The 26,425-nt window shown below is 36.6% G+C and overlaps 1 protein-coding gene across 1 annotated transcript in view; it reads right to left on the bottom strand.

Moving 5' to 3' along the window:
- Vps13 (vacuolar protein sorting 13C) overlaps window positions 1-26,425 on the bottom strand; it is a 58,293-nt gene that overhangs the window by 29,797 nt on the left and 2,071 nt on the right. Inside the window, 34 exon segments of the mRNA XM_073083514.1 lie at window positions 269-377; window positions 782-915; window positions 1,017-1,103; window positions 1,410-1,562; window positions 1,964-2,101; window positions 2,493-2,686; window positions 3,041-3,187; window positions 3,983-4,202; window positions 4,599-4,745; window positions 5,281-5,435; window positions 6,242-6,381; window positions 7,237-7,403; window positions 7,806-8,078; window positions 8,954-9,169; window positions 9,630-9,869; window positions 10,677-10,832; window positions 12,954-13,186; window positions 13,806-13,908; window positions 14,110-14,247; window positions 14,447-14,781; window positions 15,110-15,260; window positions 16,010-16,079; window positions 16,621-16,814; window positions 17,687-17,861; window positions 18,384-18,536; window positions 18,830-18,953; window positions 19,200-19,333; window positions 19,728-19,962; window positions 20,185-20,299; window positions 20,530-20,815; window positions 21,773-21,971; window positions 24,106-24,244; window positions 24,496-24,719; window positions 25,136-25,333. Of these exon segments, the coding sequence (XP_072939615.1) occupies window positions 269-377; window positions 782-915; window positions 1,017-1,103; window positions 1,410-1,562; window positions 1,964-2,101; window positions 2,493-2,686; window positions 3,041-3,187; window positions 3,983-4,202; window positions 4,599-4,745; window positions 5,281-5,435; window positions 6,242-6,381; window positions 7,237-7,403; window positions 7,806-8,078; window positions 8,954-9,169; window positions 9,630-9,869; window positions 10,677-10,832; window positions 12,954-13,186; window positions 13,806-13,908; window positions 14,110-14,247; window positions 14,447-14,781; window positions 15,110-15,260; window positions 16,010-16,079; window positions 16,621-16,814; window positions 17,687-17,861; window positions 18,384-18,536; window positions 18,830-18,953; window positions 19,200-19,333; window positions 19,728-19,962; window positions 20,185-20,299; window positions 20,530-20,815; window positions 21,773-21,971; window positions 24,106-24,244; window positions 24,496-24,719; window positions 25,136-25,333 (5,882 nt within the window).

The following is a 26,425-nucleotide window of genomic DNA, read 5'->3' on the forward strand; positions in this document are numbered from 1 at the left end:
TTAAAATTTTCAAGTCTACATAGGAATTGAATAGTATTTTCTTAAAATTGAATAAAACGGTTTTTTATGAGGAACTCGGTCAATTCTCGATTAGGAAAGTATATATTTTTTTTGTAATTACCTGTTTTGCTTTTAGATAAATCGTCAAAAAATATTTTTCGTCGGTCCTTATGAGTTCAGTTTTAACAATTCCCGCACACATGAACTCAATAACTTTAACTCTTACTTATGTTAAGGGACGTATTGAATATCTACAATCAAACTATACCTTGACATTCAACTTGAGCGGCGGCGGTGGTTCGTTCAACTTCATCAAGTTGAGTCCGCCGTGCTTCAACTGCAACGGCACGCACGCACCAGGCTCTAACACAACTTCCCTAAGAAGACAGACCATCGTTTGTTTTATGAAACAGTATACAAGTAATAAAAAAGCTGATATAGTAGAAGAAGAAAAACAATACTAGTGGTCACAATAAATGATGAAAATTTTGAAAACTACCCTTTTCCTATCGCAGTAGGGAAATAAGGGAAAATTACGGTCATATTACTGTATACGATCAAAATTTAAAACGGTGAAATTATTAATTTCCATTTTTTTCGCAAATGGACACACTATAATATTTTGAATATAAAGCCATAATATGTCCACCATATGGCTAGTGAATGAAAAGAAATGGTAAAAAATCTCTCACAAGTCAAAAGACTTAAGTTTACAATTTGTATGCACATAGAACATTAAGAAAAACTTCTGCTGAAACCGCAATTACTTGTACGCACTTACCTGTAGTCTGAAGAGGTGATGTCTCCCGTATTGAAGACTGAGAAATCGTTGTTATTTTGAAGCATCAACTTCGCAGTAAGACCAGTACAATTGTGAAGAACGTAAGGCGCCCCGAAGAATTCTTTTTGCATATTCTGTAAATTATTACACATATACAGTTTGTTAAATTTTGTTAAACGTAATAAAATGAACAATGTAAATCTTCATTCAAAAATAACATAATTGGAATACTCACGTCTTCACTCTTTGATTTGACCATAACAGACGTATCTGATGTGTCTGCTATTGCAGCTGAGAATGAGTTGCCTAGCTGAGTCAGCACCTAGATAACACAAGAATAATAAAAATCGTATTTATGATTATAGTCTTTACAACGACATCACAGACGAAATAATTAGAGAAATGCATTGCATACAAAAACCAATAATATTTCTCGACAATGCTCTATTTAACAGTTTTAACACCCGATAGGATATACGCTTAAGGATTCTATTTAATAATTTAATATATTAGGATATTTACTATTTAGGATCCATTTATAAACTCTTTTCGTCTTACTAGAATTTGTCTTAATAATAAACAATATCACAATAACACAAGCAAATATATCATTTCAAAGCCGCCTTACCTCCATGCCGCTCCTGGTGATAGTGATCTCGAGCGGCTCTCTGCTGGATATGGTGATGCTCTTGCTGGCCTGCCGCTGCGCCACCGCCTGCATGTTGGCCGCCTCGTCAGTCGTGTCGATCGACATTTGGTTGTCTTGTGGACGCATTACCACCTTTAACCAAAAAAAAGTTTGGTACATGACTTTCGAAATAAACTATAATAATTCTTTGATTAAGTATTTGTGATATACCAATTTTCTTTATTATTGTAGTACTGTAATAAAGACATATCAGCGATAGATTTGCAGGCTATAGACGCGTTGCTGCCCCTGATCACTAAGATGAAACGCTTCGGGTAAGTATGTGTTCCTTACCCACATCCTTCAAACCAGAACACAGTTTCGCGTAATACTGCTATTATTAGGCAGAAATCGTTGTGGCGGTGGTGCCTCTGGATTCGAAACAAAGTCTTACCAATATAAAGTGAACATAATAAGTAAAATTCCTATTCTTCTATCTCTTCTGTATTGTTATGTTTTTTGTGTACAAAAACTTATTAAATAAATAAACTTACCTCCATCTTAAGCTCCCAAGGTACATGTTTGTACTGGTAGTCCTTCAGAACTTCCACGGGTTCGATCAGCGGCTCCCACATCGCGCGGCCGATGTTGTAGTACGACACCTGCATCGCCCACGTCGACTCCATATAGAACTAGGAAAATAATACCATTGAATATGTTAGTAAAAAGTAAATTTTCTGGGTTGAGAAAAATATAACTATTGAAAAATGTGTACATGTTTATTAATTTTATTTCATAATTCTGTAAGTGCCTACTATAAATGTCGCCACCGCCCGGGTTTGGCTGGCAGAGAAAGCCATTAGGCCTTATTCATTTGTTACGTTTTGCTTAAGGTGTTTAAAAAGAATAAATAAATAATCATAACAATGTTTAATTTTATTATTAGTATATTTATTGATATTTTATCTTCTATAAAAATCTTGGCAATCCATAAAATAGCGGCATTACAGGAACAATCCTATACCCTTCAAGATTATAATGTAGAAACCTGACATTTCCTAAGCTCGTAAATCATCAACTCACATCAGAGCTCCAGTCCTTGACCTGTCCGGCGAGCGATGCCTGCATGACGAGCACGGGGATGGTCTCGTTGCCGATGTCCATCTCCAGCGACACCACGATCGACTGGCCGGAGATAAAGCAGATCTCGCCCGCGGGCGGCGCCGCCTCGGCCTCATACGTCAGCTCCTCCACGTTTATAGCCTCTTCTGCTTCCTCTGTTGATGAATAATCGTCGTTTAAATGCCGCGTCAAGTAAAAATGTCACACGAAAAATAGTACTTTTTTAAATCGATGTTAAATGTCAAGCATCATATCTATGATGCAACGCTGTAGATGTTTAATTATTATATTATCAAAAATACCAGCTAAATCTTAAAATTACTATTAAAGAAAATTAGAAATGAATTGTCTTATAATGTGTGTTGCTATAAATAATGTTAAAAAAATGCAACGAAAGGACTACGTCAATAAATAATATGACATTCATGTATAAAAGCATATTGAAAAAAAAATACAAAGGCAAAGTTTGCTTTCTGCAACAATTTGATATTAAGTTGTTTAACACTTACCAGTTTTCAAGAACCAATACGAGTTCGGTCTGAAGGGCTGCAAGTCCCACAGTTGGCTATAAAATATTGCATTCTTCTCGTCCTCGGTGTTGTCTTCCTCGCGGCTCGTCATTGTTGCTAGGACGCGGTTCAATAACGCTATGATTTCTGTTAAAAAAAGGCAAATTAAAAGTAACAGCATTCACTTAATTCGACTGTTAGATCTAGTATGTATACAGGGTGTTTTTTCAAAGGGTACCCAAATTGACACCAATGGTTCAAAAGCGGTAAAATAACCGATTTTCGAAATAAAAAAATATTAACAAATATTGAACCATTTTATCCCCTAAATACAGAACTCGTGGACATGATTTCAACAACGAAAACTATAATTCATAAGTTCCGCTATTTATTATCACACACTACTCTGAGCGATCGCACATAATCATAAAAACTATGCAAGGAGATATCGGTACTATTCGGCTCGCCCTACTTCCGCCCTACTTCCCAGATTTTGATCCTTATAAGCAACACTATCAGATAGTGGAACAATATAGAGGGTGTATTTTTTTTTTCATAATGAACTAGTTCGATTCCCGGCTAGGGAAAAGTTATTTAAAAAAAGTAATGATGCAGTTTTAGTTTTTATCAAAATCGGCCTCGTAACTCCTTTCAGCAATTTTCGCTAATCCTTATAGTTTCGGATTTGGTCCTGAAGGCCCGTTTGAAAAATTCACCCTGTATATGGAAAATGTACGTGTATTTGTACATACTTGCATGCATTCAAGCGTACATGTACATGTGTGTGTATAGTCCGCGCCAAACTGCTAGCCCGTTCTGAAGTAGTTGCAAGCAGGTGTAGTCATACAATTCGCTATGGCGACGCGATTCATTTCTATATTCAGAGCAAACTAGCAGTTTTACGCGGACTATGCACGCGTAACGCCCGTGTGCGTACAATACCTGGCGAGACGGTGAGCTTGATATCCGATATATGTACATCGACGTGCATGCCTCCGCCGGGCGGCTGCGCGAGCGCGAGCGAGAGCGCGGCGGGCGCGAGCAGGCGGCGCGGCGCGCGCTCGGCGCGGCCCAGCGTGCGCACCACCAGCTGCAGCCCCGACACGCCGCCGTCCGCCACCAGCCGCTCCGCCGTCTTGCGCAGCTTAAAGCGCGCCTCCATCTGACGGTTACAAATCGTTATATAATGTTTCAATTGTAAGTTTTGAGAAGATTAAATACTAGACTAAACAGGGTAGCCAAGAAATTCTTATAGAATAAACATTGGTCCTTCATTAACTGGATCATTTCTTATTGGTTGTTTAAGGAGACGTTTGTCATCAAAGACATCATTATGTATCTGGCTGTTCATACTTAGCTTGCTATATGTGTAAACATAGCTTGTAGTTCCACCACTAAAATTTTACGAGACCATCAACTCCATATTTGAAACATCAATGTATTAATGTTCGAACAGCAGAATACATTTATTTTAATTATAGCTAAGAACAATATCCTTCAAGTCAGCTTTAAAAAATACAAATTTAATTTCCTTATATAAATTAAACAGGATACTCACGTTCAACACCAAAGCATCACATTTCTTCTGTTCGAGAGATTCAACGAGTATAATGTCGGGCTGCTCGATCTTGATATTAACTGTCATCATTGCAGGCGCCTGATGTTCCGTCATTGACGGCGCCGATACCACCGATACTTTCTTTTTCTGTAACACCAAGAAAATATTAACAAAATTTATCTTTTCCTGTAAATAACATAACAAAAACAATGACGTTAATGGACGGTGATTGCGTCAATATAAATGGGTTTGCAGTCGAACTGATGTTAAGTAACCCATGAAAACAAATTACCGTCCTCAAAATTAACAAGAGTCCCAAATGAAGTCACTCACAAATTCGCCATTACCACTGAAGGCTACGTCAAAACACCTTATACAAATATGTGTTAAATCTCATTTTCAAACTTGAATTCCTATTTTTGCATATTAACAGTAGTGTTAAACGCTGTTGTTCTGGTTTGAAAGGTGTGGTTAGGGATACATATTTTTCCGAGGCATTCTAGCTTAGTCCTCAGGGGTAGAGTGCAGGTGTGGCCGACCTCAGGTACCTTATCCTATTTGAAGTTGATCACAGATGTCCATGAGCGGCAGTAGCCACTTACCATTAAGTGAACTGCATGCTCGTCTGCTACTCCTATGTTATAAAAATAAACTTGAATTTTAATCTAAAAACGGTACTTACGGTCAAATTATTGTCGACAGAGGACCTGGCGATCTTGACGTCGTCCTTTGGCTTCGTGGCGGGGTCCTCAGCCAGTCCCGTCGTCATGAACTCCGCGATCTTGTTCAAGAAATCCATCGCCAGGATCAAGTTGAAGCTGAATATGCGCATGTCGACTGCAATATTCATAATTACCTTGTAATTTACGTCATTACAATCATTTACCCAATACAGTTCCACTGCTGGGCACGGGTCTCCTCTTAGAGTAAGAAGGATCAGGCCATAGTCCACCTGGCCAAGTGCGTATTGGTAGTCACATACCTTCGAGATTTCTTTTTTTTTATAAGTCTCAGGTATGCAGGTTTCCCCACGATGTTTTCCTTCGCCGTTTAGCAAGTGATAATTAATTTCTAATACGCACATAACTTTGAAAAATCAGAGGTGCGTGCCTGGTATTTGAACATCGGACCCCTCGATCGAGAGGCCGAGTTTCTTAACCACTAGGCTATCACTGCCTGTAATTTACCTATTATTTTATAATGTTTTTTTTTGTATTATTATAGTGTTGGAATTAAAATACCTTTTAGCATTTTGTTGTACTTAATTTTAGACCCAGAAAATGATTGTGAAGAGTAATATACCGAGTAGATATTAATAATGATCAATTAATATGTGTCTGCTTGCCTTTCGTTACCTGTTATCTTAGGTTGGAATAGGCTAGTAGGTATAGTGTGCCATGCAGTACAAAGTTACATAACAACAAAATGTCCAAAACAGTAACCCTGTATTTTGGTTACTGCATTAAATTGTTATTTAAGTAACTGTACTAACTGATAAGATGATTTAATTGTTAAACTGAATCGAAATAAGTCATAGTTAACTTTAATTCGGGCGACATGAACTATTAAACTTTTAGTGAAATGGTATTAATAATTAGAGGCTGTTGAAACAAAATATTCCAAATTAAAATATAATAACTTACTGAATGTGTCCGAGTTTTTCATAGTATAGGTGATGTCGATCATGCTCCTTATCTTGTCATGTGCTTCCATGATAGATTCGTCATTTTCGTCTATTTGGCCGGGCCTATGTTCCGGTCTATCCCTGCGTCTTTCTAAATACCTGCACAAATCAATTACATTTGACTCTATTTATTGTCATCAATATTAAGCGATAAAATTAATAAAAACATTTTTAAATGTCATTTTATATGATAATTTATCGATTTGGCTAAAACGAGTAGTTTCGCTAAATATGATTTAGTCTGTTCTGTAAACTGCTGATCCTACTACAACATTGGCTAATCAAGGGATGCCTATAAAAAAATCTGATTAACTATGAGTCATTAAAACTCGTATATCTGTTATCAATTTACTAATTAACTTTGGTAAAATCTAGTCTATATATAAATATTCAATAAATGTCTTTTTTTTTTTTTTTTTTGTTAACGAGGGGGAAACCTTCAAAAGGTACCCGGTGCCGTGGGAGCGACACGGGGTTATGTGGGACTCTTACCGCACTAAAACCCCCCCGGTGGCCGTCCTCGGCGCTGCGTAGAGGACTCCGGGATCTCCAACGGAACGCAACCGGAGTCCTCTTAGCGCTGTGCCCCGTCGGGCTCCGCCCAGGTGAGCTTGTTACTCACCACACCGTCTGGTGTGCACGACGGTATGCGACCACACATACCGCCGTCCTTCCCGGGGTCGCTGGCCGGGCGGTTTGAGCTCCCACTCTTGCCGTCCGCAACCCCGGAAGCCCCCTTTTAGTCGCCTCTTACGACAGGCAGAGGATACCGTAGCCCTATTCTGGTCCCGGAACTACAGGGACTCAATAAATGTCTACCGTATGGTTAACTACATAAATGGGGAAAGAACTGGATATAAACGACGACTTTTATATCAATGTGACAGACAAAGAATAAATCGTTAAACATAGAATACTTGAATGTCAAGACGAAAAATTAGAAAACATTGTTACCTAGTTATCTTAGCTCCTCGGCCAGGCCTCGTGTCGTCTAGCGTACAATCCACCAGTAGCACAGACGTGTGCATGGAGTTGTCGGAGAACATCCGCCCTTTCACCGACAGCAACGTGAGGCAGAAGCACGCGAAATCTATGTCTTTCACGAACGATGTGTCTTCCGACTGTGACAATTTAATTAAGATCCTAAGCAATGATGAAAATATGTAACAGAGAAAAAATATTAAAGTTTTCAAATGTAGTCATAAACAGCAATCCTAGCTTTGTTTGTCGTTATTAATAATGAATCATTTTAATAAGGTGGCTATTAATAAACATTAAAGATTTTAACACTTACATAAAAATTACAGAACCAATATCATCAACTCATTCCTATCCGCAACTCATCAACTCATTCCCATCCCACTGCTAGGCGTAGAGTTCCTTTTAGGATGGAAATATTACCTCCGAATATCCTTCTACTTTATACAATACATCCATTCTTGTGGCGATAAAACTACTCAAATAAACATTCATATTTATTACTTTATGTACACCTCTTATTAGAAAAAAAAAATGGTACTTACAACGACAGTATTCATCAAATTAATGACAAAGCTGTCCATAGTGAACGAGAACTTGATGGTGGTGCGCGGTTGCTTAGTCTCCTTGGGCGTGGTGACCATCGCTGCCGTCGACTTAGTCTGCGACTTGCTCGTTTGGCTCTTCACCGTTACCTTCGAGGACGCAGACTTCGACACGTTCGTTTGCTTCGTTTCCTCAGTCTTCGTCTGACCCTCTTGTAGGTTTTGGTTTAATATTTTCATTATGCTCTTGTAGTCGCTGTGGCCTACAGTTATCTATAATATAATAAAAAATACAATATAAACCTGAAGCATATTACGGTGTGTCAATTAGAAACACAAATTAACAGAAAAAAATGAAAATTGAAAGCTATACAACCAATAATGTATGGACCTGCAATAAATATTTTTTTTTAATTGCATGTATAGATTGCATTCTTCGTGCAATATCAGGTCGGTTACAATACAATATTTTTATGCCATTTAAACTAATAACAAACCAACCACCATGTTAAGTAGAGCACGTAAATAATTATACATATGGGACAATATCAAAAATTGCATTAGTTTGTAGTAATTTGTGTAAAGATATCTGTTATGCTTCAAATACATTTATTATCTGCATTAACTCGCACGTATAATATGCAACAAAATAACAGCGCAATGGGTGAAATATATTCATCTAGGTGCCATCGCAGTTGGATTATAAAGATAATCTACCACTTTCAACGCCTTTGACTACTTAAAAAAATGAGTAGAAATAGCACGATACACGGGTCTAGTCGAATTGATATAATAAACACAACGGTTGCTGGAACACGACTGACTACGATTTTACTTAAAACGCATCGCACGGCATTGCATACGTTTTAGGGTGTGGCTTAGTAGCCTTTCGGCACAGTACAAACATGTTCCATGTTTGTACTGTGCCGAAAGGCTGGAACTAAGCTTAGTTGATAAAATAATTACCTACACTCCATTGAAGTAATAAGGTTGTCACTATATTATTTTTAATAATAGTGCTATTTATTTCTATTTTAGCATATTTCTATTGTGCTTACGGCTTCGTTTGTTGCGAGATGCCGCTGAGGTACTATTCTGGAGAGGTCCTATTCTGTAGTGCGTTACAAGTATTAATTCAATCCACTTACAGCAATGGTCTTCATCCGTCCGAATATATCCAGGTCGGGCAAGGTCTCGTACCAGGAGGAGAGGCTACGTTTAACGAACAGCTTGAAGCTGGTTGGTCGTAACAGCTTCCGCTCGTGTGCCAATTCCTGCGAGTCTTCTTGTAGCACCACGCATGATACCATCATGTCCTCTAGCTCGAGGGTCAGTTCGTCCACAGTCACCTTGTTGCTCACGTCCTGAGATTATACGATACGATTGAGGTTATGCTGTTACATACATTACTCGTGCTGCCTCTATAAGTAATCAAGTCTTTAAAATATTGTTTATTTACTGGTTTTATTCTTCAGATTATCAATAAAGTTATACAGTACTATTTGAAGTGTTAATTAAAAAATACATTCTTTCAATAATCATATGGTTTCATGTCATTATTTAACATGCGATTAAGTTTACAATCTATTAAGACAGAAAATATATAAAGACAGATCAAAGATTTATGTTAAAAAAATCTTTAAGATTTTTTCATGAATAAGAGACTCTTACAACAAGGCATTGTTTGTAGAGTATTAAAATTGCCTTTGTCCGTCAACCTGCATTATTTTACAACTATCATCCCTCAGATTAAATTCATAATGAAAATAATTAACAAATAATATTAAAAAAAAACGTGTACTATACAAAAAACGAAACACTCACCGCAATAGGCAAATCAACGAACTTATTATTGAGGTTCATGCGTCCAAGATCGATGAGCACCGCATTCATGCTCTTAGAGTTCTCCGGTACAATAATGATGGGCGCGGCGAGGCGCACGTGCAACGCCAGCTTGGTGGAGTTCTGGTAGGCGTTCTGCACGTTCGCGCGCGCCGCGTCCGCCGCTTGTGAGGACGCATCGATGATCGCTTGTTGCGCGGTTTGGAAGTTGTTCAGGAATTCCTGTTTCAACCATGTTCTTTTTACTATTTTACCACGCTTTTATTAGCTTGGGTTGTATCTATATATATATGTATGTATCTATGTAACGGAATCTTTGAACTCGATTTTTACCCACTTTGAACGGTGCGATTAATTTAAAATTTTGAACAATTATCAATAACCAATGACAATATACAATTTTAGTAATTGGATCCATTCACCAGGAATCCAGACTAATGATCAATTTTAGCGTGGTTTTTAGTTTTTAAACTATAATTATTATTTATCATAAGTAGCGAATGTAAGTTTGTTAGACTTTCACGTTTTAACTGCATAACGGATAGTCACGAAGTTATGTATACACGTTGTCAGAAGATTAGAAAAGGACATAAGGTACATTTCATCTCGAAAAAAGTACCGTTCCCGAGTGAATAATACCTTTGAGCAAAGCTGCGAGTGGAAGTTAGAGTTTCTATATAATTAAATCATATCTTTTCACTTTACTGCAGAGGAGAATATTTTTTGAGCGTATATATGTATGCCTCATTCTTTGGCGAACCCTACAGCCCAAACGACTTGACAAATTTTAACATATGAAGTGTCATTAGTTTCGGCTAAATTGCCACGCTATATTTTAAAGACTGGATTGTTCTTTCAATAATTATGTGTTTTAAAACCTATGCTGTTGTTGCAATTGACAAGTTTTTTATAACTTTTCCATCAAGATATCAAGTTTAAACGTGCAAACTTACAACACTACTTCAAATTAATTATCACCAATATACCAATAACGTAAAATGAAACGAATAAAAATTAAATATTACTCACCAGCATGGAAGTGACGAACCAGTTCAAGAAGACGATGCGCAGACAGTTAATCTGCGCGTTGATGGACATGTTGACGTCGCTCACGGTGGGGTGAGTGTCCAGGTTGTACATCACCACTTGGACGTTCATTACGTCGCCGCCGATTACTTTCAGTATCTAGTTAAGAAGTACAGTTTGTTGTTATTGTGTTATCATTTAGTTTTTAAAAGTGGAGATGTAAAAAATAGAGCATAAGAGTTAATTAAGTTAAAGGAAATGTACATTTCCGAGTAACAGGGAAATGAACCCCTTAAACTTTTTAAAATGAAAATGATTTGTATATTGTGTGCACAAGATTTATTTTAAAAATGTTTGACATTTTATTAACACTGAATTATCATTATCACGTGATATCTGACTGATATTCGATAGTTTAAGAGCGTTTGTTCATCGCCGCCGTCACCGAACCGTCACCGAGAACGAGATGACGGTGCCGAAGTAGCGGTACATACATTTACTATAGCCGCGTGTCCACCGCACGCCCGTCACCATAGAATGGTCATCCCGGCCGCCGAGATTTCGGTTAAATCGGCGTGACCGCTAGACCGGCATCCGAGATTTTGACGCGACGATGTGCCGGTAATATAAAACACGTTTGAACTTGTCTACACACTCCCGTTGCACCGTAAACGTTAGCTCGGTTATTATGTTGTCTATCATCAATTGTAGTCATTTTATAAATATATTTTTTTATTATAATCTAATTGTTATTTTTAATGTTCGTATTTGAATAGTAATTTTATTTATGTTTATTTTTTGATAGTTGGATCGTGGCGATTTCGGTCGCGTTGGACAAACGATCGCCGTTACGTCATATTATAGTCGGCCCGAAATAATCTCGGTCTCGGTGACGGCGGCGGCGGATATTCACCCTATAGGTGTTCTATGAAATGACATGACAATTGATCAATTTACAAGATCGATGCCATGTTTTTTGATTCGTTCAGAAATAATCGCACTTAACTGCTAACAATGTTAAAGATTTTTTTATTGACATGCTCAGACACAACATTTTTTTTATTATAAAGCTTTACATTTATGGTGGTATTCTGCCAATGTCAACCTTTCCTCGGTACTTGTGAACGTATAGATGGTTTAATGATAAATTAACCATTTATACGTTCACGAGTACCATAGTACCCATTTGATTCCATTTGAACGTATACAATCTAAGTTCTAGACGCCGCCATTTTGTTGTAGTATATGGTAATATTTCAAAACTATTTTATTGTTGTGCGCAGTGATCTAGACAAAAAATAGCAAATTATTATTTTTCCTGAAATTAACATATTTGTCTCCTTTTTCTGGTAAATTTACAAGTTATAGTCCAAATTGAAACATTCCCTTTGATTTGTTTCCGCGATCATGTATCATGCCATTAGCACATTTTTATGAAATTACTACGACTTTATAAACAAACGATTTTATAATAAAAATCAATAAAATATTGTAACACTATGAATTTTATTCACACTTAATAATTGTAAAATCACTATTTTATAATTTCAAACTGACAGTAGCCGCTCCTCCAGAACTCGATGTTACGTCATGATGTCGTAATAGTTCGACTAATAACTAATAGTTCGACTAAGACGTAATAGTAATCGACCACATCCACGAAGATTAATATAATTATGACACTTTTTTAAACAAAAAAAGATGCTTTCTACATTCGCAGTCCCACACTAGGTTTCCCTGTGTCATGGGCGCTATGGACACACAAGACGAATATACAAACATCTAGACCCAACATAATCATTAATTCATATTTTCTATTTTTGTTTAGTTGGGGACCATATCCGGAATCCTTTGTGCATCAGCCCGGTGACTGCTCCGCCACGCGGATCGTCGTTGGCATCATACATTTTATCTATGTTTACTATTAATAACATAGATTAGTAAAGACTATTCACTTCTAACAAGAAAATGTAACCAGTTTTGACAATTGAAATTGTTACTGACATCTATTTTCGTGTTGGAAAAATATTAAAACGATGTAGTTTTTAGATCAATTACGAATGAAACCATATTTTTTCGCAGGTTTTCTTCGATTTCGTGTTTTTGCACAACTAAAATGCGCGTGTCGGCATTGTTCCGCGTAAATTACACCATTACAGCCATTAAATAGCCGTCAGAATTGTCAGCCGTTTAGGCCATTTAATGGCTTCCTTCAATTACAAGGCGGTGAGATATCTATACTTATCTATGAATAATACTAATAAATCAAGCTTTAATAACCTCCTTGTGCACGGTGACGGGGTTGAGGTCCTCGACGTGCACCTCGGCGATGGTGCAGTCGAGCTGCGTGTAGGCGGTCTTGAGCACGAGGCCGGCGGCGGCGCCGCGCACGCGCAGCGCGGCCAGCGCGCGCCGCGCCGTCGCCACGCGCGCCTCCACCGCGCCCACGCGCACCACCACCTTCAGCTGGATGCTCTCCACCTGCTTGCGCCGCGACGGCTTCGACACGCTCGCTGCGATTGTAATCAATAATAATAACAAACGCTTTCTACACTCACAGCCCCACACTAGGATTCCCTGGATCGTGGGTGCTATGGACCCACAGAGACAAATACGACAAACACCCACAACACCCAGACCCAGAAACAGAAGTCTAAATTCATCATTTAGAAATCTATCTGGCAGGGGATCGAACCCGGGACTCTCTGCGCGTCAGACCGGCATGGTGACCGCTCCGCCACGCGGGTCGTCAATTGTGGAACGTTAGCATACCTGACCGAAGCGTGTGTTTATTTGGCGTATTGTACATATTCTATAGGTGAGACGAAGCGATTACCCTTGGAGAAAGCTATAAGTTTTTTGTAGACATTTATTTTACGTAGGAATTACAGGTATTTTTTTTTAAAGTCATTATTACTCAACTACGGCGAAGCATAATCATGTTAACGCGTTATTCACTATTATTGAATCACTGTTAATAATAGATACATTTGTAAATTAAGCAAACATTTAACATTTACGGTTTTGTCTAAAAGAAGAATTTTAGCAATTTACAACAAGTTGAAGAACAAAAATGATTACTCTTATCTAAACTCAACCTGTTTGTATTGTTGCTTTTGAATCAAAACTTACCTTTAGACTTAGCAACGCAAAGCTCTTCGTCCTCGACAATAGTTTCCAAGGGCCCAGCGTTCGCATATCTATCCACTGTGCTTTGAATGGCCTGTAGGCGAGTCTGTTAAAAAGAGTAGATTTATCAACAACTTACATTTAAATACGCCTATATATGTATATATTGCGTAGTGATAAATATATTATGTATAAATACAAAATTGAACTATTTAGATCACTCTGAATTTTCCAATTTAGTACTGGTAGTTACAGAAGCACTTTTGCAACAGACACTGAAAAATTATTTATATAAAAATACACTTACCTGATATTCATTGACAATGACTAATATTTCCTGCAAGCCTTGCAGATGCAATAGTACACGCAGCGTCGTGAAATCCAACTCAATCAGTTGTTCGACTGATCCATAGTGACTTCTAAACTCTGGACATTTCTTATCAACCTGAAATTTAATATACGTTTAAATGTAATTGTGTTTTATGTACACAATATATTATTCTAAATAAAAAATATTTTGCAATGCTAGATATTCTTTTTTATTTCATGTCAAAAGTTAAAAAAAAATATTTTTAGTGAATGTAGAGAAGATCCTCGCAATTGCAAAACGTTAGTAAAAAAAGAAATAAGTCTAATAAACTCACATTGCTGTACGTAACAGTAAACAAGTATTGATTGGTGACTTCTACTTCTGCGCCTTCGCTACCTTCCACCTTCTTAACAATCTCAGTGCCACTGTCAGATTTAGTCATAATCTCAGTACCACTTCCAGTTGCTACTTCAGGTGTTTCGATCATATTAATAACTTGTTGTCCCACTCTATGGTGCTGCAGACTGACAGAGCCCAAACGAACAGTGGCTTCGAGGGTAAAGGTCTTCTGAGTGGCGGTTAGTTCTAGGAGGTTGAGCGAAAACACAAGGAATTTGTCGTACCCCGTTGTCAGATCTATTGTCTTGCGATTCACGCTGAGTACTAATTCTGTGAAAGAAGAATTTAAACGTATATTGATCTACACGAGGTTATTAAGATAAAAGGCCTTTGTAAATTTTGACGGGTTTCCCATATGAGATCGTTACAGGCATTATAAATAAATTAGACTTATGGTAAGACTCTGACTTGGTCACAGAATGGGAACTGCCTGTAAAACTAGCCGCCCCTCCAGTGCTCGGCGTTACGTCGTGATGTCAAATGGTTCGATATTCGTACGATTAGTGGTAAAAATCACATAGGGCACTAGCGATATCACAATTATTTATTTGACGTCAACTGATTTCTTTACGACATATTTGTTAACAAAGGATCCTACCTTTCATTATAAAGAACGCCTCTACTTCAGTGAGCTGTACGGTTTGTTCTTCGTTTTTCCGTTGTTTGGATCTAGCCGTGTCTCTCCTTTGTTTTTCAGCGGGATCCAAATATTTAAGGAGGGATAAGCTGGAAGCCTTCGATTCGCTGGCCTGTGAAACATTAAAAAAATTAAGAAATATGTTTTATGCTATTTTGCTAAATCTTTATAGAACTAATTTTCATAATTGTTTTAATGTAGATGCGATTACATTTAATGTAATAATTTTGTAATATTCCCGAAATAACGGCATTTACATAAAGATCCCGAACATATAAATTGATATTATCATATTTCACTCCATCAGAAATTTCTTTGCAGGGCAATAAACGATATTGTAACCTCAATAAACATAAAAAATGTCAGAGTGCAGGGCTAGTTTTGAATGGATCACTTATAAGTGCTAACATAATAAATTTATAACAAAAAAATTAATTATTCTACTCTGTGTATCTACTAATACTAATAATAGGTGCAACAAAACTAATGTCAGATAACAAAGCTAATTATTATACTATAATATTATATTCCCCTATTATCTATCTAAATATTTTTCTATTAACATTATATTATTGACTAATCTAAGTATCATTTTATGAACATTTTAAGTGAGTTATTCACTTTAACACTTTCACGGCGTTCGCCAAAAGCTGCGTCTTGAAACGATACCTTGGTATCGATATGGCGGCCTGACACCATGTACGCTAACTTGTAGCTATGTATCTTCAGATGGAAACACAAATAACATTAAAAAAACTTGAAATAAAATAAAGAAAGCAAAAGAAAAAATAAGCAATTAAAGTGAAACAGGAAAAGAATATAATATTATTTTAAAATAAATGTAATAAAGCAGCAACATACCTTTAGTTGTGTTGATTCATCAGAACGGGGCAGTGGCATGCTCACTAATATTTCGCACAGAGTCAACAATCTGTAAAAAATGATACATTTTGAGTTATTATGATACACTTTATTTTATACCATAGATGTTACATGCGAACTCTAATACATATTTATTCATTAATTTTATTTTGGTTTAATATTTATAACAAAGTCCCGCTTATTACCAAATTTGATGCGGGTATTTGATGTAGGATTTTAGCTCAAAATATAAGCTATGAAACCGAAGTAGACTTTACTTTGTTTGTAGTCTATTTTAATTGTATTCCATAACCCAAATTTTCCAAAAAACATATATAGGCACATATTTAAGTACCGAGCGACAATACTACAAGTAGAGGATTTCTAAATATCACCTTTTACTACTAGAGTCTTCAGTGATTTTACATATAACTCCTTTTTTATAACGATTTGGTGAAAGACGCACATCGGTGGCAATGACCATTTACTATACCAATTCAATTTTGTTTAAAAAATCTAATACAATTATGACCCATCTTACATTGTAACGCTTACAGTTCGAACGTTTAAAGTCCTATAACTAATAGTGGGTAATTCAATTCTAGTGTAACCTGTCCTCGGAGACGCTGACGGCGATCTTTTGCAGCTCGCCGCGCACCTTGAGCTTGGGCATGCGCGGGTCGTCGGGGATGAGGCACTTGTGTATCTGGATGAGCAGCGTGGTGGGCTGCAGCAGGTGCAGCGCCGTGGCCGCGCCCGCCGCGATCGCCGGCTGCCACTCCTCGCCCGCGCTCGCCACCACTATCTGTACACGGAATGACATCATATATAGGACCTACTTGACAACATTTTACATGCCACCTGACAATATTTTATGTGGTTTGAAGGTGGTAGAACCCTTTTTGGTTCGACTTCGGCGACACCGCCGCGACACCTATTTCTGCCTAATAACAGCAGTGTTTGGCAACTGCTGTTTTCTGTTTTGACGGGCGTGGTAAGGGAGACATATTTTTCCGAGGCGTTCCAGCTTAGTCCTCTGGGTAGCGGCGCATCTGTGGCCGACCTCAGGTAGAAATATCTAATCCTATCTGGGGTTAATTACGGATGTCCATGGGCGGCAGTAGCCACTTACCATCAGGTGAGCTACATGCTCGTCTGCTACTTCTATATTATAAAAAAAATAATGATTAATATTTATGTTATATGCACAATATAAAATATTGTTGTAGATTCGACAGCACTCTAGTGTGAATACATTATCAGTGTCACTTCTTCAGAATTAGCATTGAAGGCTTTGAAAGAGTTTGCTAATTGGCTAGATACTCCGCTTATCTACAGTATTTTTTCAAATATTGAAATTGTAAAATTACTTGGTAAATTTAGAATAAAGAGTCAACGCGGAATTGTTTTGAATGTAAAATAATACAAAACATGCACTCAATAAATAATTACTCTTATGTTTTATAAAAAAAAAAAAAACATAAAAACTCTCTGACTTATATTCTCTGGCTCTCTCTGGCTGGCTTTGGCTATTTTCAAACGAAACAATTAAACGCGAACGAAAATTATGATGAATGATTTTATTTTCATTTTCTGGGTATTGTTCTACTAACTATTTAATGGCATAAAAATTCCCAAACAAATCACATCCTTCATAAACATCTTGTGCATTATCACCTGCATCTCGGTGAGCTTGAGCGCCATCCTGTCGTAGCTGTGCAGCGTGATCTCGCGCAGGATGTCGTCGTCGGCGCGGCCCTCCTTGTACAGGCGGTGCACGTCCAGCGCCGACGAGCGCGGCTCCGACTTCACGCTGATCGCACCCAGCTTCACCACCACGCACGCTTCGTTGCTGCACACAAAATATTATTTAGATTAATATTTATCTACATATCCACATTGCAACAACTTCATGAAGTACACTCCAGGATTCTACCAATTGAGGAAATTACCAAAATTTGCTCAGTTATAAATATAACATTTATGTAACGTAATGAAAGTTACTATAAAATGAAGCAATAATATAGTCATGTATTTTTTTATCAATATAGGTCATTATATTTCTGGTTAGGGTTCGCCTCATAATGCGTAGGCGATACGTGTGCGGACGACATACGCCGCTTGTCGCGGCCTCTACACACTCATGGAAGAACTTTCGTGATGACTATTTTACAAAACAATTATTCTGTACTGAGTCTTAGAGATACCCTAACAGTTAAGAAAAAATATTTTTTTAAAATCTAATGATACATACAATTTCATACATACATGTTACTCTTCTGAATTTTTCGGCAATCCTTAAGGAGACTTCAGCATTTTTGGTATTCGCACAGTTTTCAATTCTCACCTTGTATAATTTTATTATGCCACTCACCCTTTATATTTTCCAGTTTGGGGTATGATTATGTACGAGGCCGCAATGTCGATGTCCAGGTCGATGAAAGTGTGATGATGGACAGCATACTGCATGCCCAGAGCTGACTTCTCTTTCAAATCCGACAATTTATTCTCAGCAGCCGCTTGTAAACTGAAATATCAGCATTTACTTTGTAAACTTACATACATACATGCATATTTATGTCTGTAAGTTATTTATGTAGAAAAGTTTTTAGCATGCCTAAAATTAAAAAGTGGTTAGTCTTACTTAAGTCTCACTTACTTAAGTTAATCAATTGACTATATAATGAGCAATTTAAAAATAGCCTGTACACTTATTTCTGAGAATAGACAAACAAAATATTTTTCAGCATAATCTAATTTTACACAAACTACACAATTGTACTAAATTAATCAAATATTTTATATCATTTAAGAACTCACGTGGTCAATGCGGACGATTCAGCAGGTGGTTTGAACACATTGACAATTTCTATAACAGTTTGCGCGTCATATGCGATTTGTAAGGGCCTAGCTAGGACCTTAACACGCTGATCGCAAGTACCATCTGAAACCACACGGATTATAAATTGAAAGTAGCTTGGAAAATGACAAAAAAAGAAAAATGAACATCAAATATGAAATGAAGACTACCAGATCAGCTCAGTAAATGGTCATAATCCCCTAGAGACAAATTATGAACGCATTTTAAACCATATCCAGTAGTATGTATCATGTTACTTTACGTATTCAAATTGTGTAAAACCATTTGCACAAATTATAACAATTTCACATAAAAACATGTCACACTTACCCAAAGGATTAGTCTCGAACACAACATTAAGCAAATTGACATCCTTGGTGACCTCCTTTGATGTAACCAGCTGGGGTATAAAGTCGCCTTGCTTAACACCCGATACAGTGAATGCTTTCATTTGTACGTCAACCCTGGAAATTAAGTTAACCAATCAAAAAAAATTATAAATCCGAAATGCAAAAAAAAACTAATATGCAGTTTGGGATTTATCACCCAACCAGACAGATAACTAAATGACAGAGAACATTACTGGGGTGTATGTGCGTGGGTGTTTAAAGTTAATGCCTTACATGGCTGAATATACCGATCTGTCCCACAAAGAGGCATTAATTCCGATAAATGAATTTGTAATTTGCAATCTGTGTCTCAATGTGTATTTATCTTTCATGTATGTCGTGGATACCTGGGTATTCTATGTATGTTGTCAGGGTACTCAGTGTCAGGCTATGATATGTCTACTCACATGATATGATACTGATGTATAAGTCTGATGACTATATAATTGCTTTCCATCAAATAACATACCTCAAAGCATTAGCACTGGGTCGTTGCTTCATATCCACTTCGACGAACTCCACACAGGCACGCAACACCTCGGACACATCATTCACGGACACCTGCAGCTTGTCGAGCCTAAACGTGCTCTCTACCGCCACATACTCGGTCGGCAAGTGGAGCGGAGCGCAATTCTCATGGTAATCGATCGCTCGGAATAGTTTCTCTTTTTCATCTGATGTCATTGCCTTTTCGAATTGTTTCACTGGAATGCAACAGATTTGTTAGCTAACAACATAAACTTAATTATAAATTGAAAATATATGATATCTTGTCCCCTAATTATAATTATAAAGTAAAGGCCCAGAGCTCCATCAATATGGAGTGGACCAGCATGGTGCGGTATGCTACAGACCATCAATGATAGGCAACGCTTCCTACTCAACAATCAGACTTAAAAACGTCAGTAATAAGTATCTATTCTTACTTATGGCCACTCCTTCAGTGAGTTCGTCGTCTTTAGAGCCTCCTCCACTCCACCAACCACTGAACCATCCACGGGATTTCTTAGCCTCCGCTTCCAGCTTGCCAAGTCTCTCCACCTAAAACAGAATTTCCACCTTAACTTCTTATACAGAAGCGCAATTGTTTTAACAGTTGTCATTAAGTATACCTTTTAATACTAATTCGAACTGTTCATAGATTAAAATTTCTATTTAGTAAATAATCAAAGCTTTTTATGTTTACTATAAGAATCAAACTATAACAAAAATACTCCTAACAATTTGCATTACAATAATCGTAGCCAATTCAATTATACAACACAATATACCTCCAACTCTATTTGCTGCCTGATAACGACCAAATTTAACAGATCCAGGGTCTTTTCAGCTTGATCCAGAACGCACTGTTGGTCGGAGGGCACCTTGCCCTTATTGCTGAGCTTGCATTGGTAAGCCGAGGCGTAGTCCTTACAAAGCTGCCGGTGCGCTAACATGTGCGTCCAGTCCCAGTTGCGGCGGCGACGTAACACCTCCTCCTCTAGAATACACTTGTACGCGAAACGCCACCATGCCTTATAGTGGCCCTTGTACGTTTTCACATCGGGACGGTATTTTCTGAAAAAAAAAAAAATTATGAATAGGTTAATTATTCTTGCGATATGATAAGATTTGAAATTGTTGTGTTGAATTAAACTAATCAAGGAAATTAATCATGGCAATAGAATGTGACCTTTAAAATGTCCAAAACAACATTAGAACGATATAGATAATGATTACTTCAAACCACAAAATATACCGGTTTTGTTACATGTTTTATGCTTCTTTTATAAAATGAATGTAGCAAGTCTTTACATATGATACTAACGTTGCCAACATTTTAACCAAATAGCAACGTGACGATAGCACCCCAGCAGTCGACTTGCAAGGGTTCCACCTTTATCATTATTGCTCTATGAACAACGCTTTTCATTCAAAATTGTTTGCGGTATGTATTGAATAGAATAGAATAGAATAAACTTTATTGCACACTTATAATAGAATTTAACAGTAGCTTTAATTAAGTTTAAAGTAGTATGGAACAGGCGGCCTTATCGCTAAGCAGTGATCTCTTCCATACAAGCTATGCATGGGAAAGAGAAAAGGACAAATAAGAAAAGTAGGATAGGGTGTGCGAAGTTAGAGATGGAGCACACTATAATTGAATTAATTTTCATTAATATTTTTAAAAGTAGCAGTGATAAAGTGGTTAAGAAACTCGGCCTCTCGATCGAGGGGTCCGAGTTTTAAATCTCAGGCTTCTTCTCACTTCTGATTTTTCAAAGTTATGTGCGTATTAGAAATTAGTTATCACTTGCAAATCGGTGAAGGAAAACATCGTGAGGAAACCTGCATACGTGAGAGATTTATAAAAAAAAATCTCAAATGTATGTGAAGTCTACCAATACGCACTTGGTCAGCGCGGTGGACTATGACCTAATCCTTCTCATTATGAGAGGAGACCCGTGCCCAGTAGTGGGACAGTAATGGGTTGATGATGAATAATTTTAATAAGAGTATTGAATAAAAACAAACCTGTACGGCGCACCCTTGCTCATCCTATCCATGGAGTCAGCCAGCAGCATCATATCCTGATACTGCGCCTTATTGAGGCTAACGGAAAGCTGCTCCATATGCAGACTGAGGATCACCTTCGGAATGCTGAACTTGGGCGTGTCGCCTTCTGGCTTTGGATTCAACTTTAATTTTGCCGTTGCGTTTATCGGCCCCAATGCTAAAATGTGTTGCATAATAGTGCTATAATGATGTCTTGCTAATTAAATTTGATAAAAAGTACAATAAAGCTATAAATTATCAAGCTGGCGGTAGGCTGGTCACGCATAACGTAAAATCGATTGCCGTTGGGGCAGACGAGTACTAGAATGACATAATATAAGCCGCCCAAATGATTTTAGATAGGCGACCTTAAGGACGCAGGTGATTGGCAGAAGATCTTATTACATCACACCTTGAGCTTTTATTCAGTAGATAATAAAGGCTGATATAATAATGATCAGAATATACAATAAGCAATCAAAGCATTTGCTTAGGACTATGGCTTGTTTCATAACCAAACCCATCAATAAAAGTAAAAGTAACATATCGACAGCTGGAATGGAACAACATTGTTCTAAGAGAGATTCTGCATTAGTTTCAATATTTCTCTTACTCTTACTACATTTAATTCAATATGCTCAAAATATAGCCTATGTTAAGCCAGTATTTTTTATTTTGTGACAATAAAAATATACATAAAAAATAGGTCAACTCTATTATTCGGTAATACGAAGTTCGTATAATAAGGTCGTGGCCTCGTATCAGGCAACACAAATTGCTAAACGTGTACTGATGTAACGAAACATCTTTTCATACTTAAAATATCTGAAAGTGGTTTGCCTTATAATAATACTAACTATGTAGAACTGCTGTGTTCTGGTTTGAAGGCACATATAAAACATATTCAGGGAAATTCTCTAAAGTTGATAAATTTTTATTTAAACAATAGAGTACAACGAGTGCAAGTAAATGGAACATTATCAGCAGGCTCTAATATTAAAATAGGTGTTCCTCAGGGCTCCATCCTAGGTCCATTTCTATTTTAGTTAGTCCATTTAGTTTATATCAATGATTTGCCATATGTAGTAAAGGATTTATCTGAGGTTGTTTTGTTTGCTGATGACACTTCCTTAGTGTTTTGGGTAAAACGACAATCACAGGTTACCAACGTCATTAATGAAACTCTTTGCTTGATTCAGAACTGGTTTGATGCAAATAACCTACTCCTAAATTCTAATAAAATTAAATGTATTAAATTTATGCTACCAAATGTAAGAAGTATGGGGATGAATGTCGCTCTAAATGGTGAGACTTTGCAATCTGTCAATGAAACTGTTTTCTTGGGGATAACCATTGATTCTAAACTTCAGTGGGGTCCTCACATCTCTGCTTTGTCCAGCAGACTTAGTACTGCAGCTTTTGCAGTCAGAAGAATTAGACAGTTAACAGACATCCCCACTGCCAGGCTTGTCTATTTCAGTTACTTTCACAGCATTATGTCTTATGGCATTCTGCTGTGGGGTAGTGCTGCTAACATAGACTCTATATTTACTATTCAAAAAAGAGCAATAAGGTCAATATATAGTCTGCGACGTGGTGAGTTCCTGAGAGAACTGTTTCCCACTATTAACATATTGACGATACATAGTCAATACATCTATGAAAATATTATGTATATAAGAAAACATACTGATATGTTTGAAAAAAATAGTAACCACCGTAACTTTAATACTAGAAATAGAAATAAATTAGCAATTCCTAAACATAGATTATGCAAGGTGGCTAGATCTTTCATGATAACTGTATTCGCTACTACAATAAAATACCTGACCACATTTTGAATCTCACAGAAAAAAAGTTCAAACATGTCGTTAAACAAACGCTATATAAAAAAGCGTACTATAAACTAAGTGATTATTTGACTGACAAAATGGTGTGATCTGAAGTAGTTCCAGCTCCACATGTACCATTAGGTTAAGTTTAACATTGTAAAATCCATTTTTTAAAAGATGTGTGTTATAGAGTTTCTTTCGCCGCTTCTTCTCCATAACGAAACACCTTGTGAAGTGGTGGTAGTTTGACATTCAAAAAGTGCTCTGTAAAGAACCTATTTTGGATAAAAAAAAATTGATTTGATTTGATTTGATATATCTTAATAAGCTTCTAGTTGGAATCCTTTGTATTGGTATTTGTAAATTCAATACCAACATATTAGATTTCCTTAGGTTACACAGACCAATTCACCTCAGGTAGACTACATGGTCGTTTCCTGCTTCTAACATGTAAAAAAAATATTAACAGTTTCACTTTACCATATTGATATTGCGAAGGTTTCGATGTTTTGGTTGCAATTTCATTTTGTAGTCTCGTTTTAATGTCCTGAGCATCAGACTTTGAATATAGCTCTGTGGTTGGATTCCAGTAAATAGCCAAACCTTCCAAGTTCAATATCTGTTAAACAGAAGAAGAGATTAATTATCTCATATTTGAAAATATTGTAAGTCAATTATCAAATCAAATAAGAAATTGATAAATTTGCTTTTAATGCACGTGGATTATCTTTACAATCATAATGTGTTTGTTTGATACATTTTAAAGATAACATTTAATAACAAATAAGATATATAAGATAAAATAAGATAGAATTAACAGCAATAGATAAAAAATAATAGTAACAGGAGAAAATAATAGCAATTGTTTACTTTGAAAATTTTCGTGACAGCTTCCTGTATCACAGTCTGTTTCCAGTTCTCGTCAGTGGTGTGGACGGAGAGGTTGTGAAGTGTTATACCGAATGAGAACGGAGCCTTAGGGTTTGTTATGCTATCCTCGTAGCGAATGTGGATGTCTGTGATCTTCAGCTGAACATTCTTTATGATCTGCGTCACTAACTTCTCCACAAAGGTCTCGTCTAGTTTGTTTTGATCTATAAAATATAAAAAAATGTAGGTTTAGTTGATAATAAGCTATAATTCTACTTAATGTTTTCATTTAAATATGGCACCTTTAGAATTACAATGAGGTAAGTGCGAATACCATGCACTCGAGAAAAACGCATTTGCAACTGGAGTGTTATCTTCAATTCACTCTCAACCTGAAGTTGTACCTACTTCCTTCTTGTGGAATCAGCTGTAACTTCAAGGGAGTCAATATTGTATTGGATAGCTTGACAATCCTAAAGTATATTTTGTATATAACATCATAATAATCATAATAATTCTAAAAGTATTACATATTTTACACAAGCATCAGATCTTGCCAAGAATTTATATATGGATAAAAATATTGTGTTTTTACATAGTTGATGTCTTGTATACCATAAAGAATTACTCTAAACTTTACCTTTTTCAGCTTCCTTTTTTTTGGCCTCTTCAACCCTCGCAAGTTCTGCCTGCTTAGAGGCGAGAGCCATTTTTTCTTCCTTTTCAGGGTCATATTTGATTTCAGCAGTGGGATTAACAATCAAGAAAAGCCTGTCTATCGATGCTTCTACTGACGCCCCATAAAGGTTTTTCCATGGTATCTTAAGTACAAGTTTTCCTAGGAGAAATCAATCAAAAATAAAATTTAAATGTTAATAATATGACAAGATATGCATAACGTTGATACTATTAAAGCGAGGTTAATGCCACTAAATCACCAAGACTAAATAAACACATTGTGAATAACTTCCTAAAATCATAAAACTGCTTCTTATCTGTTGATGTTATGTACCATAACACACTTCCACTTGAGCAAAAATTACATGGTGGCTTATCTATAAAAATAAACATAATTGACATTGATATTATGAGTGCAAGATAAATCTGAAAATAGATTTGAGTACTACCTAAGTGGTAGAGTTGTAGGTACACTTGGACTTTCTAATACTTTCCTTTCAATACTGCAACAGCATACTAATTAAATGAAGATTGTTTAGTCTTGGAACAGATAACAATGAATGAGTTATCAATATGTTAATTAAAATAAGTTCAGTATTTTAAGATAGACATACATGTTATGTATATAATTCTTATAGGATTACCAACTTTAGAACCAAAAACTTATTCATGATTTTCACAAGGTTTACTAAAATGATCATTTTATTTAAAACTAAACTTACATTTGATTGATTATATTTAAAAAATATGAGACAACCCTAAGTTTATTTTAAATACCAACAATGTTATCGCATATACAAAAAACAGCTATAAATTAAATTTATGATGTTATAAGAGCTGTTTAGTTTACTATTGAAATCAGATTTGTTATCACCACAGAGTGGAGGTCAGACAGATAGTTGACCTTCAAATTCAGTTTATATGAGTCACTAACACAATCAAAGACTACTTTGAAGGCATGATGTCACCTTTTGAACTGTGTTACTCCATAATAATTAGGAGTTACCTCAGAGTACAATGTTTTTTATTATAATTTACAATACAACCTTGGTCAATTAATAGGGCTGTATCTAATTGGCTTGTGATTGTTAATAAATAACGTGTATTTTTTTAATGAAATTATGTGGGACTGCAGCTCTGCAACCATGAGACACACAAGGGGTGCTAAATACTTTTATATATACAATCTTTGTACAAATTTCCTTACATTATATCTTTTATGTCATTTAATATAAACCAATGAGTACAAAAG

Source organism: Epargyreus clarus, unplaced genomic scaffold, assembly GCF_041222505.1.
Source record: "Epargyreus clarus isolate Ecla_fem2 unplaced genomic scaffold, WU_Ecla_fem_2.2 ptg000019l, whole genome shotgun sequence".
In the NCBI taxonomy this organism is placed as follows: Eukaryota; Metazoa; Arthropoda; class Insecta; order Lepidoptera; family Hesperiidae; genus Epargyreus; species Epargyreus clarus.